Source organism: Cryptotermes secundus, unplaced genomic scaffold (assembly GCF_002891405.2).
Source record: "Cryptotermes secundus unplaced genomic scaffold, Csec_1.0 scaffold18, whole genome shotgun sequence".
NCBI classification, from domain to species: domain Eukaryota; kingdom Metazoa; phylum Arthropoda; class Insecta; order Blattodea; family Kalotermitidae; genus Cryptotermes; species Cryptotermes secundus.
In genome coordinates this window covers 1,053,552-1,075,515 of record NW_019735461.1, presented here as the reverse complement: position 1 = coordinate 1,075,515, position 21,964 = coordinate 1,053,552, and the positions used below count along the sequence as shown (strand labels likewise).

The following is a 21,964-nucleotide window of genomic DNA, read 5'->3' as shown; positions in this document are numbered from 1 at the left end:
ATTATCTGGCATTGCAGAAGAGAAGTGCACGAAATTGGCGGCAAACACATCCACTTGATATGTGAGCAACAAATCGAACGTAAGTTTCCTCAGTGTGCGCCTGCTTGAAATCGGCTATATTTCCCGGAAATCGCGGTTGCGTTGCGGTTGCCAGTTTCCTTGGTGTGCGCCCGGCCTTAGACATCAAATCAGTGGTCATCGCTGGACGCATCGAATTTACGGAGTTTGCGGGAGTCTGATTTTGACGCCATGTAGTTTGGTATTTTCAATTTAGACCGATCTAGACGATCTAGACCATCTAGACAGCATCACGTCATGTCACATTTGTGTACAGGTTTTCCTATCTTAGTGTTATAAGATTACTTAGGATAGGGAACAGGTCAGACAAGGAAAACGTCTTCAGATTGAAAACAGAAGCAAACTTTGAAGTGACAGTGAAGACATGGTGCTTTTGAATGTAACTGGGTCCAACAGAACTATATATTGGTCCTCAAATTGAAGTAGTTTGAACGAGTCTCAGTATTTCGACTTTTTAAATACAAAGGAATTTGTAACAGCTGCTTTGTACATGTGTCTGTGTACTTCTTTGTACTTTGTACTTCCTTGCCCAGCATCTCGTAGTAATAATGAATAATGTAGAGCGATGTAGAGGTCCGTGATAATAGGGGAGTGGGAGCGTAGGTAATGCGAAGAATGTGTATTCTTGTGCGGAAGAGAGACGATGCCCCAAAATTATAGTTAATATAATTGGGTGTCAAGAATTGCATTACCGGGCAAGCTGTTCGAAGCGGTGGAATACTTGTGACTTGTGTTTGGAGGTGTCTGGTTCATGTTGGATAACGTTTTTTTTTCTCATGGTTACCCCCAGTCTCTCAAAACAAAAGTGGGAATAGTGGTTTCAGTGAGGCTACGACCGCTTTCTTCCACTAACCTGCCATAGTAAATGGGAACTGCTTATCGCCTCCAGAGAACTGGAACCAAATAGGTTATTTCTACAGTATTTCATTAATTTTGAGCATGACTGTCAGATACAAGAAGAATATAAGAAGTTTTTGAGTCATTCACAGCATTGATTGTTCACTTTGTGATCTTCTAGGTTATGACACCTTGTAAACTTGTAGATTGATACTGACGTTTTGGAGGGACATGCAGCTAAGAGGAAAATATATGAATGTGCAAAATATAACAGCTTTTATAGTAAGAGAAGTAATGTATATCCAAAACTAAGAAATTTTGTCATTAATGCCCTTCAGAACAGTTTAAAATTGTAAATTGCTTAATCCTGTTGGGATTCTGTTCCTTAAAAGGGTGTGTTGCCAATGTAATAATTTAAACAGGTATAAAGGTTACACAATTTCCATAAAGGAATACAACTTATTTGTGTGTGTTTTCAAATATTATTTAAATATTTTTAATGAGATGTTTGCCAGATGAGATTAGTTCAGTACATCCATTTTTATTTTTTTTATTTGTTTCATTCTGGTCTGTCACACTAACAATATTATAAAACATAAAACAATTCCATCCAGTGTGACTGGTGAAGGTTTTCTTATTTCAATCCTTCATGCCCTTACATGTTTCAGTCCTCAGAGACCATCATCAGAGGGACATCGATACAGTTTGGAAACCACTATTACAGTGGGTGTTCGGAATGTTAAAATATATATACATACAATGTTGACAATACACAAATGGATACAAAGTCCGAAGTTTTCATAACTACAGCGGCTGTCTTGATATATTAAAATTTTTTAAAACTTTTGTTATATAAGTTAGAATTTATAAACCAAATAGGTTAGTGTCCTCTCTCTTATCACCTCTCTTGATGGGGGCCAAACTTATGCGGCCTTTCTTTCTTGAGAAGGTTCTTTGATGTTGTCCTGTGGTTGTTTGTGGCTCGCTGTAAACCTCAGTAAAAACAACACAGCATGCCACAAACAAACAGGACGACATCAAAGAAACTTCTTCACAAGAAAGGCAGGCGCACATGTTTGGCCCCCATCAAGAGAGGTGATAAAAGAGAGGACACTAACCTATTTGGTTTATAAATTCTAACTTAAATAACAAAAGTTTTAAAAAATTTTAATATATCAAGACAGCCGCTGTAGTTATGAAAACTTCGGATTTTGTATCCATTTGTGTATTGTCAACATTGTATGTATATATATTTTAACATTCAGAATACCCATTGCAATAGTGGTTTCCAAACTGTATCGATGTCCCTCTGATGATGGTCTCTAAGGACCGAAACATGTAAGGGCATGAAGAATTGAAATAAGAAAAACTTCACCCGTCACACTGGACAGAATTGGTTTATCTTTTATAATCAATTTTTACATTCACCTGTTCATTTGCCTGTGCTTCTTTCAATAGTTCTCAGAAAAGGTTTGGTTAAGTTACATNGTGCCGAAACATGTAGTGCGAGAGAGAGGAGTGAGGTAGATAAGTGTATGCACTAGAAGACGGTGAAATAAATCATGTACATTAGGTCGCATTGGTATATGCTTTGTCATTGACTGGTGAGATTTGCAGAAAATTGGTCAGAGTTGTTTATATTCCTTCAGATTTGTTGAACATTGTGTTTTCTTCAGGCTTTGGTTAAGTGAATGTTGGCTTTGGAATGTGGAAGAGAGTATAGTTTTTGTGCTGTAGTCAGTTTTGACACTGGCATCAGATGCAACTCTTATACCAAGAGTCTTCACTACTGCTAGCAGTGGCATACCCTGTGGCAGTACCCTCCAGTTTGTAATGTATTACAGCAATGGTCAAAATTACAGAGTACATGTATTGCTTAGTGAAAGGGGCCATTCAGGTCTGGCTGAGTCCCACCAACTTTAACAGAAATGCAAGTTTCATTAGAAGTTGATCCTGGAACCTGGCTGCAAGAATACTACAATAAAGCAGAGATGTAAGCAACCTCTAGGATTCCTAGATGGAGCAATTAATACTTGCTGTCATCAAAGATTTTCCATGTTAAACAGTACTGACTATGAACCCAACTTAGTAGGATGGCTCTGTCCAGAATTTCCCTATTTGTATAAACTTGGAGAAGGACATTGGACTTCAAGAGCCATCTGTGTATATGTACATGCAGTTACATTCATCATGATCCTAGACAGTGGAGGCCGAGACAGTTTCCAAAACAGCAGTGGTTTCATACCGACATGGTTGATTACTCAAGAGAACTTAGTTTTATTTGGTTGCCATGAAAGCTTCAAATTGTAATAGGAAGTAGTGCATTCATATCCATATTTTGTAATATGTTTAAAAGATGTTTAATATCATCAGTCTGCTGATGTCATGATAAACTCCAATTAAATGTTATGGCAGAAGGTGAACTTTTGTCCATTTGAGGATTTTTCATTCAATGTATAATTCTGTTATTGTTTAGAGTAAATTTTTAATATATGTGCCACTGAATTTTGTTTTGCAGGTGTGAATTTGAAATGCAAGTCATTTTGCTGTCCGGAAGATGAAAAATGGGACTTAGAGTTGCTTACTTGACCAAATTTCTTCTTGTTGTGCTAGGACTTGTCTTTTATTGTGAATTCCTCATTTACTATATTGTCCTGCTGCAGGTGAGTGATATATCATACATCAAAACATTCACATTTGTGGCCAGAAACTGCTGACTTGACTTCCTTTGTTTCAGTCTGAGTCAGGAATCAGCATTTGTTCTTGTAGTTAGAATTCTTAAGCGAACCTCACAGTATTTAGGCACAGATCTAGAATAGTATATGCCATGTATAAAAGAAAATCCTTACCAGAATATCAGTATTCTAATATCACTCCAAAAGCTTGCCTTTCAGATGAGTGGCTAAGCTGCAGAAGTGTCTGATTCTGAAAAGTTTAGTGTTGTAATTAGAGGGCAGACACTAGGCTTTGTTATGTAAAAGGTTATGTGTGTGTATCTCTGTACTTGGTGTTCCGCATTTAGCCATGAAGATGTATGAGGAGTGGAGGTAAAACTCCACACATTCTTAATCTTGGAATGTGTTGGAAATGAGTCCTCACCTTCATTTTCTGGAAAGTTTGTCCTCAGGGAAAGAGACCTTAGACCCCACTAGATAGAAGGCTCGATAGGTCCCAGATGTAATCTGGATAGATTGATGAAGAGAAAATATCCTTGCTCCTGTCAAGCAAGAATCAAACCGTGGCTCACTCACTTATTCACTTGCGTTTTCAGTGCACTGTAAAAATGTTCATAATATCACTTTAATTTTAAATAACGTTAAAATTGTGATCAGTAGGTAGTCATTTTACTGATGTCAGACTACATAAGTTCTTTCATGACCCACTGCTTAGATAACTCTTTGCCACCTTAAAGTTTTTGAATAATTAAATACATAGATGATTTACAGAATAAGATATACAATGTAATCTTCCTGCTTAACTATATGTAGTATGTTTTATTTCAAGAATTTATTTCATTTCAGAATGTGTTAACATCTCTGATGCTTGGTCGAATTATAAACATCGACATAAGACATGATCGCTGTTGCAGCATTACAACATTTTTAGATGCGAGCGTCCGTCATACATTCACAAAGAGTCTGATAATGGCATAGATTTGATGATGAAATGTATAACCTTTATTTGACATAAATGAAGTTGTGTCCAGTGTTTGCTGTTGTACTTGGACCCAAGCAACACTGGTAACACCATTAATATTACTAGGGGCGTTCAGAAATGATTGACACTAAATGTTTTTTCTTCACAGAAACCATTTATTGGAACAAAATACATACAGATTATATTAGAGGTATTCCCCTCCAGTGTCTGTGCACCTTTGCCATCGTTCCGGCATCGTTTCTGTATTTGCTCAGCAAACCATTCTTTGGGGGTATCCTGGCACCACTGCCGGACAACTGCCTGAAGCTCGTTGTTGGAGGTGAACGTCTTACCCTGCATGACGTCTTTCATTGCATCGAATAGAGCGTAGTTGCTAGGGGCAAGATTGGGCGAGTATGGCGGATGAGGCAGCATGGTGTACCCTAGAGGACCCAGGTTGCCAATGGTCTGCCGCTTGCCATGTGGCCGCGCATTGTCATGTTGGAGAAGAATGCCGCCCCCCCATTTTCTGTGATGGCATTGCTGCATGCATCGGTGGAGTTGGCACGTGAATTGCAGTACTCGTACTGATCACTGTCGATGGTCATTTTGGGGGGCACCCAATCAAACAGAAGGATCCCCTCCTGATCCCAGAATACAGTCACCATTTGCTTCCAGACAAATAGTCCTGGTTGTGACTTCTTGGGAAGAGGACGACTTGGTGCTGCTTCCCCACATATGGCTGCTAACCTCGTGTGAAAGAGAGAAGTAGCCACACCTTGCCTCCAGAGAAACTACACAGTCCACCGTTGCCCGTGATTGTCTTCTTCCATGTTGTCTGAGCGTTGTCCACGACTGCACCTGCACACCACCACGAATGACACAGCACTGTTCGACCTGTGCGTAGTAGCAACATCAGCTCATGGCCATAGGCGGCACTATAGTATGCCTTCCCATATACACCGGCTCTCATTTGACATTGCTACTTTTCTGGAGTTATGGAGGGAGTGTCAATCATTTTTGAACGACCTAAATATAATTAACTTTTGGCTGTCCTGGATTTCAGTCAAAGCAGTGACTATGAAGAGTACTATCTTTTTAGATATAATGCTGTGTAGGCCAATAGAAGTTTACTGACGTTTCAGGGGAACATACTGCCTCCATTTTCAGGGTCGGAAAGTAAGCCAAGCAAGTAAGCAGTAAAAGGATTTTCTTGGCACATGTTTCTTGTTGGCTGCTTGGTTGGCTTGCTGTTAGGTCCAGAAAGTGTTTTCCTGAAATGTAGGTGAACTTTTACCACAAAACACAGCATATTATTCCAGAAGGTAGTAGTCAGCTTCTGATTTCTTCTGCTGTGTTTGTGTGTCCAATGTTCTTGGCCACATGTGGACCAGCATGACTGAGAACACAGCTAATTTTAATATATCTTCAGCATCTTTTGTTGTAGTTTTATGTCCAGTATTTGTGGTCATAGTTGTAAGAAGCAAACCTGAAAACATGATTGTATTATTCATTTATGTTTCTTTATGTTATTATTCTTAGTGTTGGTGGCCACAGTTAGACCCAAGCAAGGCAGACAACACGGTCAGTTTAAGGCAAGATGAGCAGTCAGTCCGTGTTCTTCTCTTGGCAGACACACACCTTCTGGGATCACGCAAGGGCCATTGGTTTGACAAGCTGAGGAGGTAATTTATGATGTAGGATAAGAGTGGGCAAACTGTAGTCTGAGGGTTTGGTCTTGCCTGCACAAGCTTTTGCTTCAGCCCCCAGAGCTAGTGTGATAGCTTTGTGTGTAATATTTTCATATCCGTTTATTTTAAAATAAGAAAGTTGAGAAGCTAATTTGTAAAGTTATATGATTAACATCTTTTTACCAGCAAATTGGACTTAAATTTGAGGAAGAAACTAGTGAAATGCTACATTTGGAGCATAGCTCTGTATGGGGCTGAAACATGGACACTTAGGGCAGTAGATCAGAAACATCTGGAAAGTTTCGAAATGTGGTGTTGGAGAAGGATGGAGAAGATCAGTTGGACCGATTATGTGAGAAATGAAGAAGTGTTAATTAGAGTCAGTGAGCAGAGGAATATCCTACATGAAATAAGGAAATGGAAGGCTAATTGGATTGGTCATGTTTTATGCAGAAACTGCCTTCTAAAAGAAGTTATTGAAGGAAAGATAGAGGGGCAAATAGAAGTGGGAAGAAGACGTAAGAAGATGCTGGATGACCTTGGGGACAGAAGAGGATACTGTCATTTGAAGGAGAAAGCTCTAGATCGCATTAAGTGGAGGAATTGTTTTGGAAGAGACTGTGGACCTGTTGTCTGACAGATTACTGATGATGATGATGATGATGATGATGATGATGATGATGATTAACAGCGTATGGCACAAAAGGTTGAATGCAGCTGGAGTGTAGATGTGGCAACTTTCTGATATCCAAGTAACACAACTCTGCAGATCAGTTGGTTTTAGCTGAAGATTACATGGAGCCTTTTCACCATCAAAGGAGAAAGGACATGCTAAGAGTTGAATTTTGTTTTTTGCTTTCTTGAGATATTTGTACTGAATACAGAATTCTTCATGCGGTTTACTAAGGAGTGTACTATACTTATCAGCTCTGTGTTTTACGTGTAAAAAAAAAAAAAAAGTAAATCTATCCCTGTACCAGGCCCTGAAGGCCCATAGAGTTGTGAGACATTGAGGGTCCCACATTATCTAGACAATCGGCTCAAAGATGGCGGTAAGATTGTCAGCCTTATGTGCCGGCTGCGCTTTACTCCCCAGGAAAATTATTTAATTAATTTCTGGTACTCATTTCTGTTAGAGGCTGAGTCAAACCCAGGGCCATAGAGTGACTGGAAGGGCTTGAACCCGTGACCTTCCCGCTTGTAGCATAGCCCCTCAACCAACTACGCTATTGCGTTCCCCCCTGTGTTCTACATAGAGTAAAAAAATGTCCAAATGTATTTGCCTCAGCTTGTTTTGATTGCCTATAACACTGTATGTCACTCATGTAAAAAGAGGTCTTTTATCTGAAGAATCACGTTTAAGTTGTTACATCTTGCAAAATGTCAGCCAGGCATAATAGATCACTTTCCAGATTTGTCTTCTCAGTTGTGGGAACATAAGAGCTTTTATCTTTCATGTCCAAGAACACAATCAAAATTCCTTAAAGAAATATAACGCTATCTTAATGTGCTAAAAGAAACATTTTTTGAAGGCTGTACCTAGTCTCAGTGACTCTCCATGCTTCATACCCCTTACTCAGATGAAATTCACAAGTTTCACAACTGAACTTGTCACATGGTACATATTTAAAGCAGTTTTATAGAGCACCTCCCAGTGAGCAACATTGACATGTTTCATGTGTAGTATCTTGCATCTTTTTCAAAAGGTTTAAACTTTAACCTGTAAAATTTGGTGATCCATCTGTGGCTACTCTGATTAACATGGCCAGTAATATTGTGGCATGTAGACCTGTTGCCATACAACGCCTGCAACACATATGCAGTATGTCTGTGGACAGACCGTTGCTATGCAATGCATGCGCTGTGACATCACACATTGACTGTATGTGACTGTCACGTTACATGTTTCCTGCTTGTGTGGTGATGTCACACAACAGTGGTGGGTAGGGCTCACATAATGTGTGTTTACAGTTGGTGGAACCAAGATTACGGAAGAATACAGGAGGTCAACCTGTGAGGATTTAAAGCATGATTGGAAGACTATGTGTAATATTTGTAGTGATTTGAAATGAGAGTTCTGTGTTGAGATCTGTTGCTAGGAGACGACTAGTGAAGACAGAGAATCCTAGTGCATGTACAACAGCAAACTGTAAATTGTGTAAATCAATGATAGCTCTGTATTTAAGTATGTGTAGCTGAAGTGCTAATAAATCCAATCATCCGAACTAAAACCCATCATTTTGTCACGTGTACACGACAATGTGTTAATCAGGAGTTGGTGATAGTCTTTCAGAAAAATCCTCTTTCATAGCTTCCATGGAAAGTAATCACACTTATCATTCACACCTCATACAAAATGTATGTATAAAATTGTACCACACTAGATCAGATTTTTTTCCCTCATTGCAGCCAGGCTCCATTTTATATAGATACTTGAAAATAAAATTTTTTATGACTATTACCTTACTTGTTTACAAAGTGGCTTTATTTTAATTGCATTATATACATTGTTTCCAGTAGTGTTTTAATGTTTTCTGAACATATGTTGTTGTTAATTTTCAATTAAAATTCTATTCCAGAAAATTATATCAAAGAGTTTGGAATTATTGTGATGTAGTGAAAATTCCTGAAGTCCTATGATGCTATTTAAAGCATTGTGGCATATCCTAAGTTTGTGCTCAAGTTCACATTAGCTTTTGGTTCAGCCTCAGTATTAACCCTTCCGCACCGACATCCGTGTGCTGCATCGACTCTTTAAATAATCGTATGCCACCGACATCTGTGCAGTGCACCGACCTGCGCGGCATTAGCCTTGAAGGACGTTGCTGACAAAATGAGGAAAGATATTCCAATTTTCTTTTCAGGAGTACATAGATTAAGGTTTCATCTTTCAATTGGTATATGAGTTATTTATTTTGGACGAATTTTTAGCACGGTATTTTTATTTTATATCGTTAGTGTAATAGTTCGTACTTTGGTCTCATTGCGCCTAGATTGCATTGACATTTTTCAAATTCTAAGTAAGGAAAATGTATAAAACTATATATCTTTCGACTCTATGGTCTTTGCTTGTCTATATGAGTCACTCACTGAAACCCCAGACGAAGGTTTTCCTTGAGTGGGTTGCTGTACAGTCTGCTGACACAATGAAGTAGTCAAACAAGAGGGTCCTTTTTTCTTGGAACCAAACGCAACCTAAGAAAACAAACTTACGAATGATACAGAAATCTATGATGTCATAACACTTTCTTCTCTCAGTCGCGCCATAACCATGGCCTCTACAAGTAGGAAAGTTTTACAGGACGATGAACTAGATGAGCTCCTTGCTCACGACTCGGAAGTTAGTGAGTTCGAATATTCGGATAGTAGTGAAAACAGTGATAATGAAATTGAAGATCAGGCTGTAGTTGATGCTATCCAAGATCTTAGTATTGAAGATGACGACGAAATAGTGGCGAGGGTTCCAGTGGCGGATTCAGACGAGAGTTATTTTTGGCAAAATATGGATAATTATGATGGCGTTTGCGAACGGTTTTCTGAAATTTGGGGCCGAGAAATCAGTCTGTGAATGTGCTCAACATAGTACAGACATTTCTATTATTTTTTACTGAGGATTTTGTAAACAATATCGTTCAGGAAACAAACACTTATGCGCAACAATTTATATGTGGGAGGGTTTTTCCATTTAGATCTCCAGCTAGGCAGTGGGTACCAGTGACACTAAATGAAATGTATGTGGTCTTAGCCTTGTTCTTGCTGATGGGTATAGTCAATAAGCCAACTCTAAATTCATACTTTTCAACGAAAAGATTACTATACACTCCAGCATTTCCTGATGTAATTTCGAGAGACAGATTCCAGCTTATATGTAAATTTCTCCATTTCAATGACAATACTAAGAAAGATAATTACCTAGGACCTACAAGACTTTTCAAAATTTTTCCTGTCATTCAACATCTCAACGAAAAATTTCAGACACTCTTCTATCCTGGACAAAATATTTGTATTGATGAATCGCTTACACTATGGAAAGGGAGATTGGCATTCAAAATGTACTTGCCACTGAAAGCTTCAAAATTCGGCATAAAAACTTATGAACTCTGTGATTCCAAATCTGGGTATTTATGGTCATTTATTGTTTACACTGGCAGCGAAACCCAACTAAATTCTTCACTGATCAGAGAAAATACCAATAAAACAACATCTGTTGTTCTACATTTGGTCGAACCGCTCCTCCATAGAGGTCATACTCTATGGATGGATAATTATTACAATTCCCCCCAGTTAGCAAAATTATTAAAAAATCATGGCACTGACTGTGTTGGGACCCTTAGGTTGAACAGAAAGGGTGTCCCAACAACTGTAAAAAACACAAAGTTGAGAAAGGGCGAGATCATAGCTCAGCACGCAGGTCCTATAACTGTTCTCAAGTGGCAAGACAAAAAACCAGTTTCCGTGATCTCTACATTTCACAATGCCGACACACAGACAGATATAAAGAGAAACAAAGAAATAAAAAAACCAAAAATTATAATTGATTATAATGAAATGATGGGTGGCGTTGATTTGAAAGATCAGCTTTTACAGTACTACAACGTGGAAAGAAAAAGACTTCATAAGTGGTACATGAAACTCTTCAGACGCCTTTTGAATGCGACAGTGGTAAATGCCATGATAATTTATAACAAGAATCAGGAAAGACTGACAGACCACTTAGCATTCAGAGTAAATCTGGTAGAAGGGTTGCTGTTGAAGTTTACGGACCAGGAGCAGGCAGCATGTAGAGTACAAGGTCGACGTCATTCATCAGATAACACCATCCCCCGGCTTCGTGAAAGACATTTTATTAGTAAAATTCCCCCATCAAGAAAAAAGGCTAGACCACAAAGGCTATGTGTAGTGTGTACAAAAAACAGAAGAAGAAAAGAAACCATGTACTGGTGCAGTGATTGTGATGTTGGGCTATGTATTGACCAGTGTTTTCAGGATTACCACACCAAACTCAACTTTTAGCAGTTCGAGTGAGTAAAAAAATATTATTTATCATAATTATATTGAAAAATATATATANCGGTAGGAAAAGATTTAAATACTATCCGTCGCGGAAGGGTTAAGGCAGTATTCTGCCGTAACATTTTCTACGTAGCCTGATTGAGAGACTGGAGTTTTTTGACATATCTTTCATCGTTTTCATCATCAGTCAACTAGCAGAGATTGCATGAGGAGCTTCAAGTAATTCAGCTTTACACATTTTATAACTTTTTTTTTATTGCTAGTGGGGTGGAACCAAGTCCCTTGTACTACTGGCACTTCTTGCCTATTGTACCAGCCCCAGATGGTGGAACCAAGTCCCTTGTACTACTGGCACTTCTTGCCTATTGTACCAGCCCCAGATGATAGGCAAGGGTGATTGTGGAGCAATTGGTGGAATGAAGATTGGCAGGGGAAACCGAAGTACTCGAAAACCTGCCCCAGCGCTACTTTGTTCACCACAAATCCCACTTGACCAGACCCGGGATCGAACCTGGGCCGCCTTATAACTTTTTGGTTCATGGGTTGAGATACACTGTGGTGTTGGGGGAGAGGGCATGCAGGCTGTGCTTTTAAGAGTGCAGTGTGAGGATGGGAGGTCTTGCTGTCCAGAAATAAGAGAACACTCTGTTTCTGCTTTTTCATCTTTGCATTAAATGTTCCCAGCCATTCTTCCATTATGTGAGATGTTATTGAGGCTTTCTTTTTAGAGTTCCACTCGGTGGGGACTGAATATTGTAAAATAAGCCAGCTCTGTACAAACTGAGGTGTATAAAAATACGTTTACAAGATGGACTGCAAACATTCCACAAAAATATCTTATTGTACTGGAAATATAGGCCTGATCATACATCTGACATCATCAGTGACATACTTGTTTAAGTGGTCAGAAATATTGGTATTATTTTACACTCTCATGAAATGTTAGCAGAAGTATTTAAGGGAAGTTCTTTTAATTCATCAAGACTTATCATGTGAAGAAAGGTAACTGACAGAAGTACAGAAGTATGTGCTCAGAGTGTGACTATATGATTTATTCATTGTTTCCCAGCTTGGGATGAATACTATCACTGGAATTAGGACTTGGTTGATTTTGCATGTGTTAAATTCATGCCTTTTATGTAAAGTATTGTCTGTATATTTGTATCTTATGCACATAATTGCTTGAGCCTCCTAAAAATTGTTATTTTTTGCTTCTAGAGAGATCACCTGGACACATTTGTTTTCATGAGAGAGACCTCTGGAATCTCGCATTCTGTCATAAATTTTTCATTAATAGCAAACATTCTTTCTGTTGCTCTTTTCTGATTTTCTCTGCATGGTTAACTATTTTTAACTGAAAGAAGGATTAAAGAGATTCCATTTCACCATGTGACACCTGCATTTTGCAAATGAAGAAGCCATGCTTCCACCAGGGACTGACACAAAGAAGGAAAGTCACAATTTCTAAAAACAATGTAAATGATTAAATCATGACTTACACATATTGGAAAATACATGTTATGAAGAGGAAGGGCAGTTCACAAGCTAATACAAATGTTTGTAGAAATTTGAATTATATTTCTTGCAACAAAACGATTGGGACTTGTATGAGATGGTGACTTATCTGTATAATTGCAGAAGTTAGTTCAAATGAGAATTCACTCTGTTTTATGAAAATCTGTGGGAGGCTGCAGGAATTTGTTGTAGGTTTTGAGAACAGCTTATAATAAAATAATGACTATTAATGATATAAACTGATGTACTTTCAGAGAATGGCAGATGTATCGTACTTTCCAGACAGCCATGGTTATACATAAACCAGATGTTATATTTGTATTGGGTGAGTTCCTTATCAGATTTGAAAATTTGAGCCCTAGGGTACCAGCAGTTTTGCTTCTTGTCAGAGCTTTTGAAAAGTCTACTGGCTTATGCCTTCTATGTTCATTTTTCATTTAGGAACTGCATACCGAATATAAGGTTATTGTGTTGAATTTATTCAGTTTTCTTGCTGGGTTTATTTCCATCAGTGATGCAGTATCCAACCTTCAGCTGTCTTGTCTATAATCCTTGCAGCAGTAGTACAAGACGCTTGATAATCCTTGTATGCATGGGATATGTCGGTCAGTAAAGCGACTGCTCATAGGCTGGAGAACCAGGGTTTAATTTGTGATAAGGTCAGGAATTGTATCTTCACCACCAGATTTAGATTGGCTCTGGGGTGCACGAAACCACTTGGCAGGTGCTGTTTCTTTGGACTAATATGGCCAGAGTTTGAAGCTAGCCATCATTTCCATCTGTTGCTGAGTTTGAGATTGTGTACACCTTCACCTTCACTCCCCTTCTTCACCATTATATCAAGGTACTGGAGAGAATCAGTTTACTCAGGACACACCTTTTACCATGTTTTTTTTTTAGTTCCTTTCCAAGTTTTCTGTATGAAATTAAATTAAATGCTTGTTTGTATGTGTTTGTAAAAGGTAAAGAATAGTTCTTTGCGCAAACATCACACCATAAAGAACAAGGGAGGAATGCATCGTAGATTTTAATGGTCACTTTTGTGCTTTGGTCATTTTAGTTATGAGAAAGAACACCTAGTATTCATACATTTGAATATGTATGAATATGACAGTTTTATGTCTGGTGGTTTTGGTAGATATTGTAATATCACAATGTGCTAAGAGGTTTCTTCTTCAAGTGTGTTTTCCAGTAGGAGTTTTTCAGAATGCTGTAAAACCTTGTTAGTGAGATTTTGGATACTTCAGAATATTGTGGACTTCAAATATATGAGCATTCCCTAAATATTACTATATATTTTTTCTACATTTTCTTTGATTTAGTGACATTATGTCAGTTTTATTGGTTATAAATCAATACATGAGAGGTGGTAAACTTGTAGTGAAGTGTGAGTTGTAAATTGTTGTCCAGATATTTGCCTGCATGGACTGAGGAATACCAGTGAGGTCTCCCATATAAATTCAGTCCTTCTGAATGTGACACATATATGCTAACTGGTGTATTATACAAGGGATTGGACAAAAATATGGAAACACCCAACAAAAAACACATTACCGTGACTAATATGGTGTAAGACAACCTCTGGCTTGCAAGAACTGCTTGCGGTCTCCTTGGAATGGATAAATAGAGGTCCTGTATGATTTGCAGTGGAATCTTACACCATTATTCCTGCAAAACATGGGCAGTTTCTGTTAATGATGTTGGAGGTGGATAGCGAGCGCACAGATTGCTCTCCAAAGCAGACCACAAAGGCTCAATAATATTGATATCTGGCGATTGTGGGGGTCATGCAGACGTGACACATCATCTTCGTGCTCAGAAAACCAGTCCTGGATGATGTGAGCTGTGTGAACACAGGCATTGTTGTCTTGGTAAATGGTATCACAATTGGGGAACAAAGTTTGCACCATGGGATGGACCTTGTCGCCCAAAATGGTCACATGGTCATTGGCAGTGATGTAACCTTGCAGGGTAATGATGGGTCCAACAGAATACCACGATATGGCTGCCATACCATGATCGAACCCCTATCTCTATCACTCAGTACACATTTCTGTCCACGCTGGTGTTTATCGGATGCGGTTTTTCCAGTCCTCTTGTATGCAGTCATAATCTTGGATACTGTGCCTTGCGAAACACCAGAAACCTCGGCTACCTTGGTTATGGAAGCACCCACCATACGGGCCCCAACAATTTGTCCACGTTCGAATTCTGTTAGCTCTGACATGATGCACTAAAAACTGCACAGAACACTGTCTCGACAACAACTGAAGCTTGCACTGTACTGCGGATGTTGTAGGGTAGTGGCGTTGGGCAGATATGACAGCATCACCTACAACATCGCTAAAATAAACACTTCAATTCAGGCATACATTTCACAAGGTGTTTCCATATTTTTGTCCATCCCATGAAAAATTTTATTAAAGTCAAAGGCTTGACAGATATCATCACAACAGTAATGTATCTGACTTTTATATGACAGGTACCCAGATTAAATCCTGGCATGTTATATTAGCTATCCTGTGAAGTTCTGATATATTTCCTCAGCTCCTACAGGAAAATGCTGGGATATAACTTAAAATAGGCAGCAACCATTTCCACATCAGATTCGTCCTTCACAATTGTACCATCATATCGCATGCAGCCCGTCATAAACTCAGCAGTTGATATGGCATCCATAATAAAGCTGTGAGGTGTTTTGTAGAAATGAATATGTGCAACTTGGCTTCATGTTGAAGGAACACTGTATTGTACCTCTGTTTTTTTATCTATAGGGGATTTGTTTGATGAGGGCCTCTGGTGCAGTGAGAAAGAATTTGCATACTACGTGAATCGTTTCAGTGACTTGTTCAGAGTGCCTGAAGGGTCACAGATGTTTGTTGTGGTTGGAAATCATGATATTGGTTTCCATTATGGGTGAGTAGTCTCTACATTATGACATTATGGGTTTTTGTCAGGCACTTTTCTTAATGAGATTTCTGTTAGGTGGTGTCCAGTTAGAGACCTGTACAATACTGGTTCCTCTTCTTGCTCTTCCTCCGTCAATTTGTGTTAGACCATATTTTGATTTAACTAATTAGTTGATTGATTTAATGTTATCTGAGCTATCGAGGTTATATGCAAATTTCTGCTTATCAAAGGATCCATGAAATGTACAATTTTTAGGGAACTAAACTTAAAATTGAACTTAACTAAATATGATAGAAGAATTCCTCTCCAACAGATTAATAGCTATACCATCACAAGTTGGCATTTCTTCTCCACCAGATGTAATGGTTAAATCAATGTAATTTGATCTGAACTTGATTTAGGAAGTGGCATTTTCTCTACTGTAGATGTTATATCACCATTACTCAGTTACCAGAGCTTTGTTAGTGAAAGTGATATAAGAGTTAAGACATCTTGTCCCTGACACTCCTCTCATGTTGTGGAAACTGCTGACCTACAGGCCAAAAATTATGGTTAGAATTCCTGTTTTATATTCAGTGTAAATTTGACCAGGAGAATATCAGTCCTAACCGAAATTTTTCATGACTTTATACAGGCCTTCGAAGCATACTTACAGAAGAAAATGTAAATTGGCTGGAAATACTTCTAATATCCTGCCTCATCATTTTCAGTTATTCTCTCATTTCCTGTTTGTGGTGTATGACTTTAGCAGTTGATACTGTGTCAGCATCATTCATTTACGAAGGGCGTTCCATATATAATTCCTCCTATTTTTTGTGTTAATCTGTAACGTCTGAGCTGGATGTTGGTGGTGTTGTAGTAAAGGTTGAACCTTCCTGCCAATGTATGTTAGTTTGATTGTTGTGCGACAGATAGCGACAACATAGCAGTCTACCAAAATGGCGTTCGACATAGAAGTGTGTACGAAACAGGTATGTGTTATTGAATTTCTCACTGCTGAACAAATTGCACCCATTAATATCCATCGATGCTTGCTAAAGGTGTACGGAGACGATACAGTGGATGTCAGCACAGTGAGGCAGTGGGTAGTATGTTTCAACAGTGGTGAAAGTGAAGTGTGCGACAAGCCATGCTCTGGGAGTCCTTGCTCAGCTGCCACTCCTCACAATGCACAGCGTCTCGATCAGCTCATTCGTACCGATCGGCGGATAACGACCAGGGAACTGTGTGCATGGCTTAATATCAGCTGTAATGGATTGGAAACGATGTTGGGGAAGCTGGATTATTGCAAAGTTTGTTCCAGGTGGGTCCCGAGGATGCTTACACAAAACTACAAAACTCATCGAATGGAAGTCTGTCAGGACCTGTTGAGCCAGTTTGAGGCTGAAGGTGACAAATTTCTGAACAGCATCGTCACCGGAGATGAGACATAGTGTCCTCACTACGAGCCGGAATCCAAAAGACAGTCCATGGAGTGGCGACATCCTGATTCCCCAAGAAAATACAAGTTCAAGACACAGCCATCAACAGGAAAAGTGATGTGCACGGTCTTTTGGGATAGGCAGGGTGTGATTTTGTTGGATTTCCTGGAGCCTGGTGAGACTGTCAATTCTGAATGCTACAAGACGACGCTGACTTAGCTGAAAGCCCGCATTTCCAGAGTCAGGCCAGAGAAGCAGACAACCTTTCGCTTGCAACACAATAACGCTAGACCCCATACCAGTTTGGCGACCACCGCGCACATTGCAAAGTTTGGCTGGACTGTCCTACCACATCCACCTTATAGCCCCAATTTATCACCTTCAGACTTCCATCTCTTTGGACCTATGAAAGATGGACTATGTGAGCAGCATTTTCCAGACAACGATGCTGTCATTGCAGCTGTAAGAAAGTGGCTAGCCTCTGCTGGCGCAGACTTTTACAGGTGCGGCATACAGGCTCTTGTTCTTTGATGGCAAAAGTGCATAAAGAATGGTGGTGATTAAGTGGAAAAATAACTATAAATAGCTGAAATCTTTCTCTATTTAACTGCATTATTATGCTTTCTGTATCTGTTGTATTTTTCATTAAAAAATAGGAGGCATTATATACAGAGCGCTCCTCATACTTTTCCACCAGTGGGTAATCTTATGCAGAACATCCCCTAATTTCTTTGATGTCCTATAGGTGCTGCTGTTGTCTTTCTGCCTTTCCATCATTGCTGTCTTTTTTTTTCATGTTACTTCACTAGGTTTCTCCTCCTTTTCCTTGGTTTCCTCTGTGGTCGTTTGTTGTGCTTAAAATTTTCTGCCTTCGAGGTAACAGGAACATGTGATATCTGGAAATGGTTGAATGCTTCATCTTATGGTCCATCTCTTTCTTTCTGAAGTGCCAAAAGTCATGGGATAGGTACCTAGTATCGTGTAGGACCCCCTCTAGCCCGGCGAAGTGCAGCAGCTCGACGTGGCATCAATTCCACAAGTGGACGGAAGGCCTCTGGAGAGATGTTGAGCCGTGCCATTTGGATAGCTGCCCACAGCTCCCTGGTATTTGTAGGTGCAAGATTTTGGGTGAGAATGAACCTCTCCACCACGTCCCATAAATGCTAGATTGGGTTCATGTCAGGCGAACGTGGTGGCCACACCGTTCTTTGGAACTCTCCAGAATGCTCCTTGAACCAATTCTGGACAACTCCAGCCTGATGACACAGTGCATTGTCCTGCTGGAATATCCCATTGTGGGGGTACTTGAAGTCCATGAAGGGCTGAAAATGTCACCAAGCAGTGTAATGTAGTGGTCACAGGTCAATGATGTGTTTAGGTGGACGAGTGGACCCAACTCATGCTACGTGAACACACCCAACACCAGTATGGAACCACGACCAGCCTGTGTGGTGCCTTGTTGACAACTGGGATCTATGGCCTCATGGGTTCTGTGTCACACCCAAATCCTACCATCCGCCCAAAACAACTGGTACCCTGACTCATCGGACCACGCCACATGTTGCCAATCCTCCAGGGTCCAATTAGCGATGTCACAAGCCCAGGTGAGGCGCTGTGTCTGGTGTCATGGTATTAGCAGAGGCACTCTGGTCGGTCTTCTGCTCCCATTTCCCATGGAAGCTAAAGAATGCTGCACCGACCTGCTGGATATGCATCTGGTACCTTCTGCATTGAATGTGGATGTGATTTCAGTCAGTGTCGCTTGTCTGTTACCACAGACAATTCTAGCTAGACGCCGCTGGTCACGATCCTTAAGCACCCATGGTCAGCCACTGCACTGTCCACGGTGGGTGGAAATGCTTTCCACAAGGTATTCCCGGTACACACTCGACACCGTGGATCGAGGAATGTTGAATGACCGCACAACTTCGGAAATGGAATGTCCCATCCGCCTGGCACCCACTATCATGCCCCATTCAAACTCCGATAATTCACGTCGGTTTGCCATGAGCAGATTGGCCAGTGTTCACCGTGACTCAAGAGAGAACACCTCACAACTGATACTGCTCTGTGCATTCCCAAGCCATCAAGGGACGGTGGCGCCACTTAAAAATAAATTTACGTACTACTATACCATGACTTTTGGCACTTGAGTGCATTGCTAAAGTATAAAAACAGTTGGTTATGACAATATTTATTCATTTTAAAAGGCACAGAATGAAAAGTGCACAGAGTCATGCATTAGACTTTTTATGTCTCTCCATCTAGCTGACTGCATATTTCAACTGAAGAACCACTTTTTTAATGATTTTAATGGATTTTAATGAACTTTTACATTGCATTTTACTTATACTTGTATTTGTATATAAACTTTTGTTAAAACTGTGCAGCAATAGCAGACACTTCACACAAAGACATACATGCATTTCTGTGTTCATGAATAACTTGTAAAATATGTGTCAAATCAAAAATTATTTCAAAAGAAAAGCTGTAGAGACAAATTAAATGCATCTGTTATGTCCAACATGCCTTTGTTAGAGTTTTCAAGACAATTACACAAAATGGAGTTTATGCTGTCTGCATGTAGTAACTGAGTGAATGCACTAGAATAATTATGCTATGAATATATTTCATAACTTATTTTTAGTGGTTATCATGTAAATATGAAGGTAACAAAGAAGAATTCAACATTCTAACGTTACCTGAACGTATAAGTTAAGTTTTTCTCTTGCTTACATAACTTCTTGTACTTGCAACTGAGTGCTTATCCATCATTACAAGCAGAACCTCACTCACTATTTGCTCAGCACTCTCAATGCATGAGTTAGGTTTGAACAAACTTGTACATACACTATGTTGTCACTGATTTTAAATGCAGTGGAGTCTGCAGACTTTTTGTACATATATATATTACACATATGCACAAAAAGTGGGTCAGATCATGATGTGACCCACAGACTGGTCACATACCAATACATACAATGTGGAGCTAATTCACTAAATCTAGCATACGGCACTATGGCCATTCTAAGTTTAATATCATGTACTTGTGCCTTCAGGATTAGCCCTTACCTGCATGAACGCTTCTCATCAGCTTTTGATGCCCAGTCAGTCCAGCTGGTCTCAGTCAAGGGCAACCACTTTGTGCTGGTGAACAGCATGGCTATGGAAGGGGATGGCTGTTTCTTGTGCCGTCCGGCAGAGTTACAGCTGCAGAAAATCTCAAGTGAGTGTTGTTCGACAGTGAAGAAGTTTTAACTATGACAGTTCAGCCAGAGTGACATACTGTGGACTATGTGACTGGTGGTTTATTCTCTGTAGGAGCTTCGGAATTTTTCTGTTCGCCACATTGAGAATAGCCCTGAGATTCCTTAATGTTCATTCCAGCAATTACTAAGGGAAAGCATGTTTTAGCGTGCAGCTTGGAATCCTGAAGCTAGAATCATAGTAATTACATTTTTAGTGTTTGTTTCATCTTGTCTGTAAAGCTGAACTTTACCTCTTGTAATATTAAATCGTAAAAGTAAGACCACGGCGTAATGACACATGGACTGTGATATTTCAGTTTTTATGCACTTGTGCATGAAGACGATAAACTGAACAGACATAGGAGATATTGCGTTTGTCTGCATATTTCATCTCTGAAAATTGTGATGGATTATGTTTGAAACATTCGTCTGTGTGTTGCATACTTAATGAAATACAAGAAGAAATATTTTCTGACTTGATGCAATTTGATGTTTTTAGTGTGACTGAATTTATATTTGTAATAAACTAACATCAAAGCTAATGAGGTATGAGGAACAGATTTTGAAAATATATGTGCTTCATGGCTGTACATTTTTGCACCCTTGCATAGTGTCAACATACAGGGAATCCAATTTGTCCATAGGCTTGCTGTCTATAAATTTATTGACCCATACCTGTCCACTGCTGGCCACTAAACCATCATTTCTCCACTCGATACTTACTGGTTTATCTCAGCAGTACTGTCCATTCAGCATTTAATTGTCTTTGAGATGCGTACAAAGGCAGTTCATGGTGTTGTGAAATATAGTTGTTAGAAATTAAATATATTGTTGAAGAGAAATTATTCATGTGAGATATTTTTGATTTGTTTCATTCTGGTCCATCACAATAACAATTACAATTATAAATCGCTCCGTCCAATGTTACCTGTAAGTTTTTTACTACATAAAAACTTAACACCCTTACATGTTTTGGTCTCTGTGGACCATCTTCAGAGGGCAAACATCACTACAAATAGGAAACCACCATCACATAATTTGTTTACACGTAAAGTATGTACACTTATATGCTACAATACATAGTACACAGAATAGAACATATAAGCATATATAGCATATAAGTGTACGTACTGTACGTGTAAACAAATTATGTGATGGTGGTTTCCTATTTGTAGTGATGTTTGCCCTCTGAAGATGGTCCACAGAGACCGAAACATGTAACGGTGTTAAGTTTTTATGTAGTAAAAAACTTACAGGTCACATTGAACGGAGTGATTTATAATTGTGAGATATATTGTTTAGCATTCTTCATTTAGGAAATGCTGCAAAACGTTTTATAGGGAGTATGCTGACATTGCAGTGCCATGTTATGTCAGTTACAGTATTATAACAAAATTTCATTGTATGGGATTTGTGCTTGACAAAAAGAAATCTTGAAAGAGACATGTACTGGCTGAAGAAAAACTTGATGACATAGATGCTTGGTTAGAAACAAGCCTGAGGAGGCTGTTATGTCTTTTGGCGCTTCACTGTGGGCTGGCTAAAGTATGGGTCAGATTGGTGCAGCCTGTTGAAGTTACAGCCATACAAAACTAGAGTTGTACCAAGCCTTTTG

At 39.3% G+C, this 21,964-nt stretch overlaps 1 protein-coding gene across 12 annotated transcripts in view; it reads left to right on the top strand.

The window, feature by feature from the left end:
• The first annotated feature begins 237 nt into the window (after positions 1 to 237).
• Positions 238 to 21,964, top strand: part of LOC111869262 (metallophosphoesterase 1) — a 28,615-nt gene continuing 6,888 nt past the window's right edge. The window contains exons 1-7 of one of the 12 annotated variants that reach the window (XM_023860644.1): positions 266 to 985; positions 1,097 to 1,197; positions 3,434 to 3,578; positions 6,094 to 6,236; positions 13,025 to 13,095; positions 15,545 to 15,686; positions 20,161 to 20,327. In XM_023860644.1, the coding sequence (XP_023716412.1) occupies positions 3,480 to 3,578; positions 6,094 to 6,236; positions 13,025 to 13,095; positions 15,545 to 15,686; positions 20,161 to 20,327 (622 nt within the window). In that variant the 5' untranslated portion in view covers positions 266 to 985; positions 1,097 to 1,197; positions 3,434 to 3,479. Of the gene's footprint in view, positions 1,224 to 2,414; positions 2,909 to 3,433; positions 3,579 to 6,093; positions 6,237 to 13,024; positions 13,096 to 15,544; positions 15,687 to 20,160; positions 20,328 to 21,964 lie in introns of those variants that run through there. The other 11 variants (XM_023860652.1, XM_023860650.1, XM_023860649.1 and 8 more) reach the window with 11 other exon arrangements.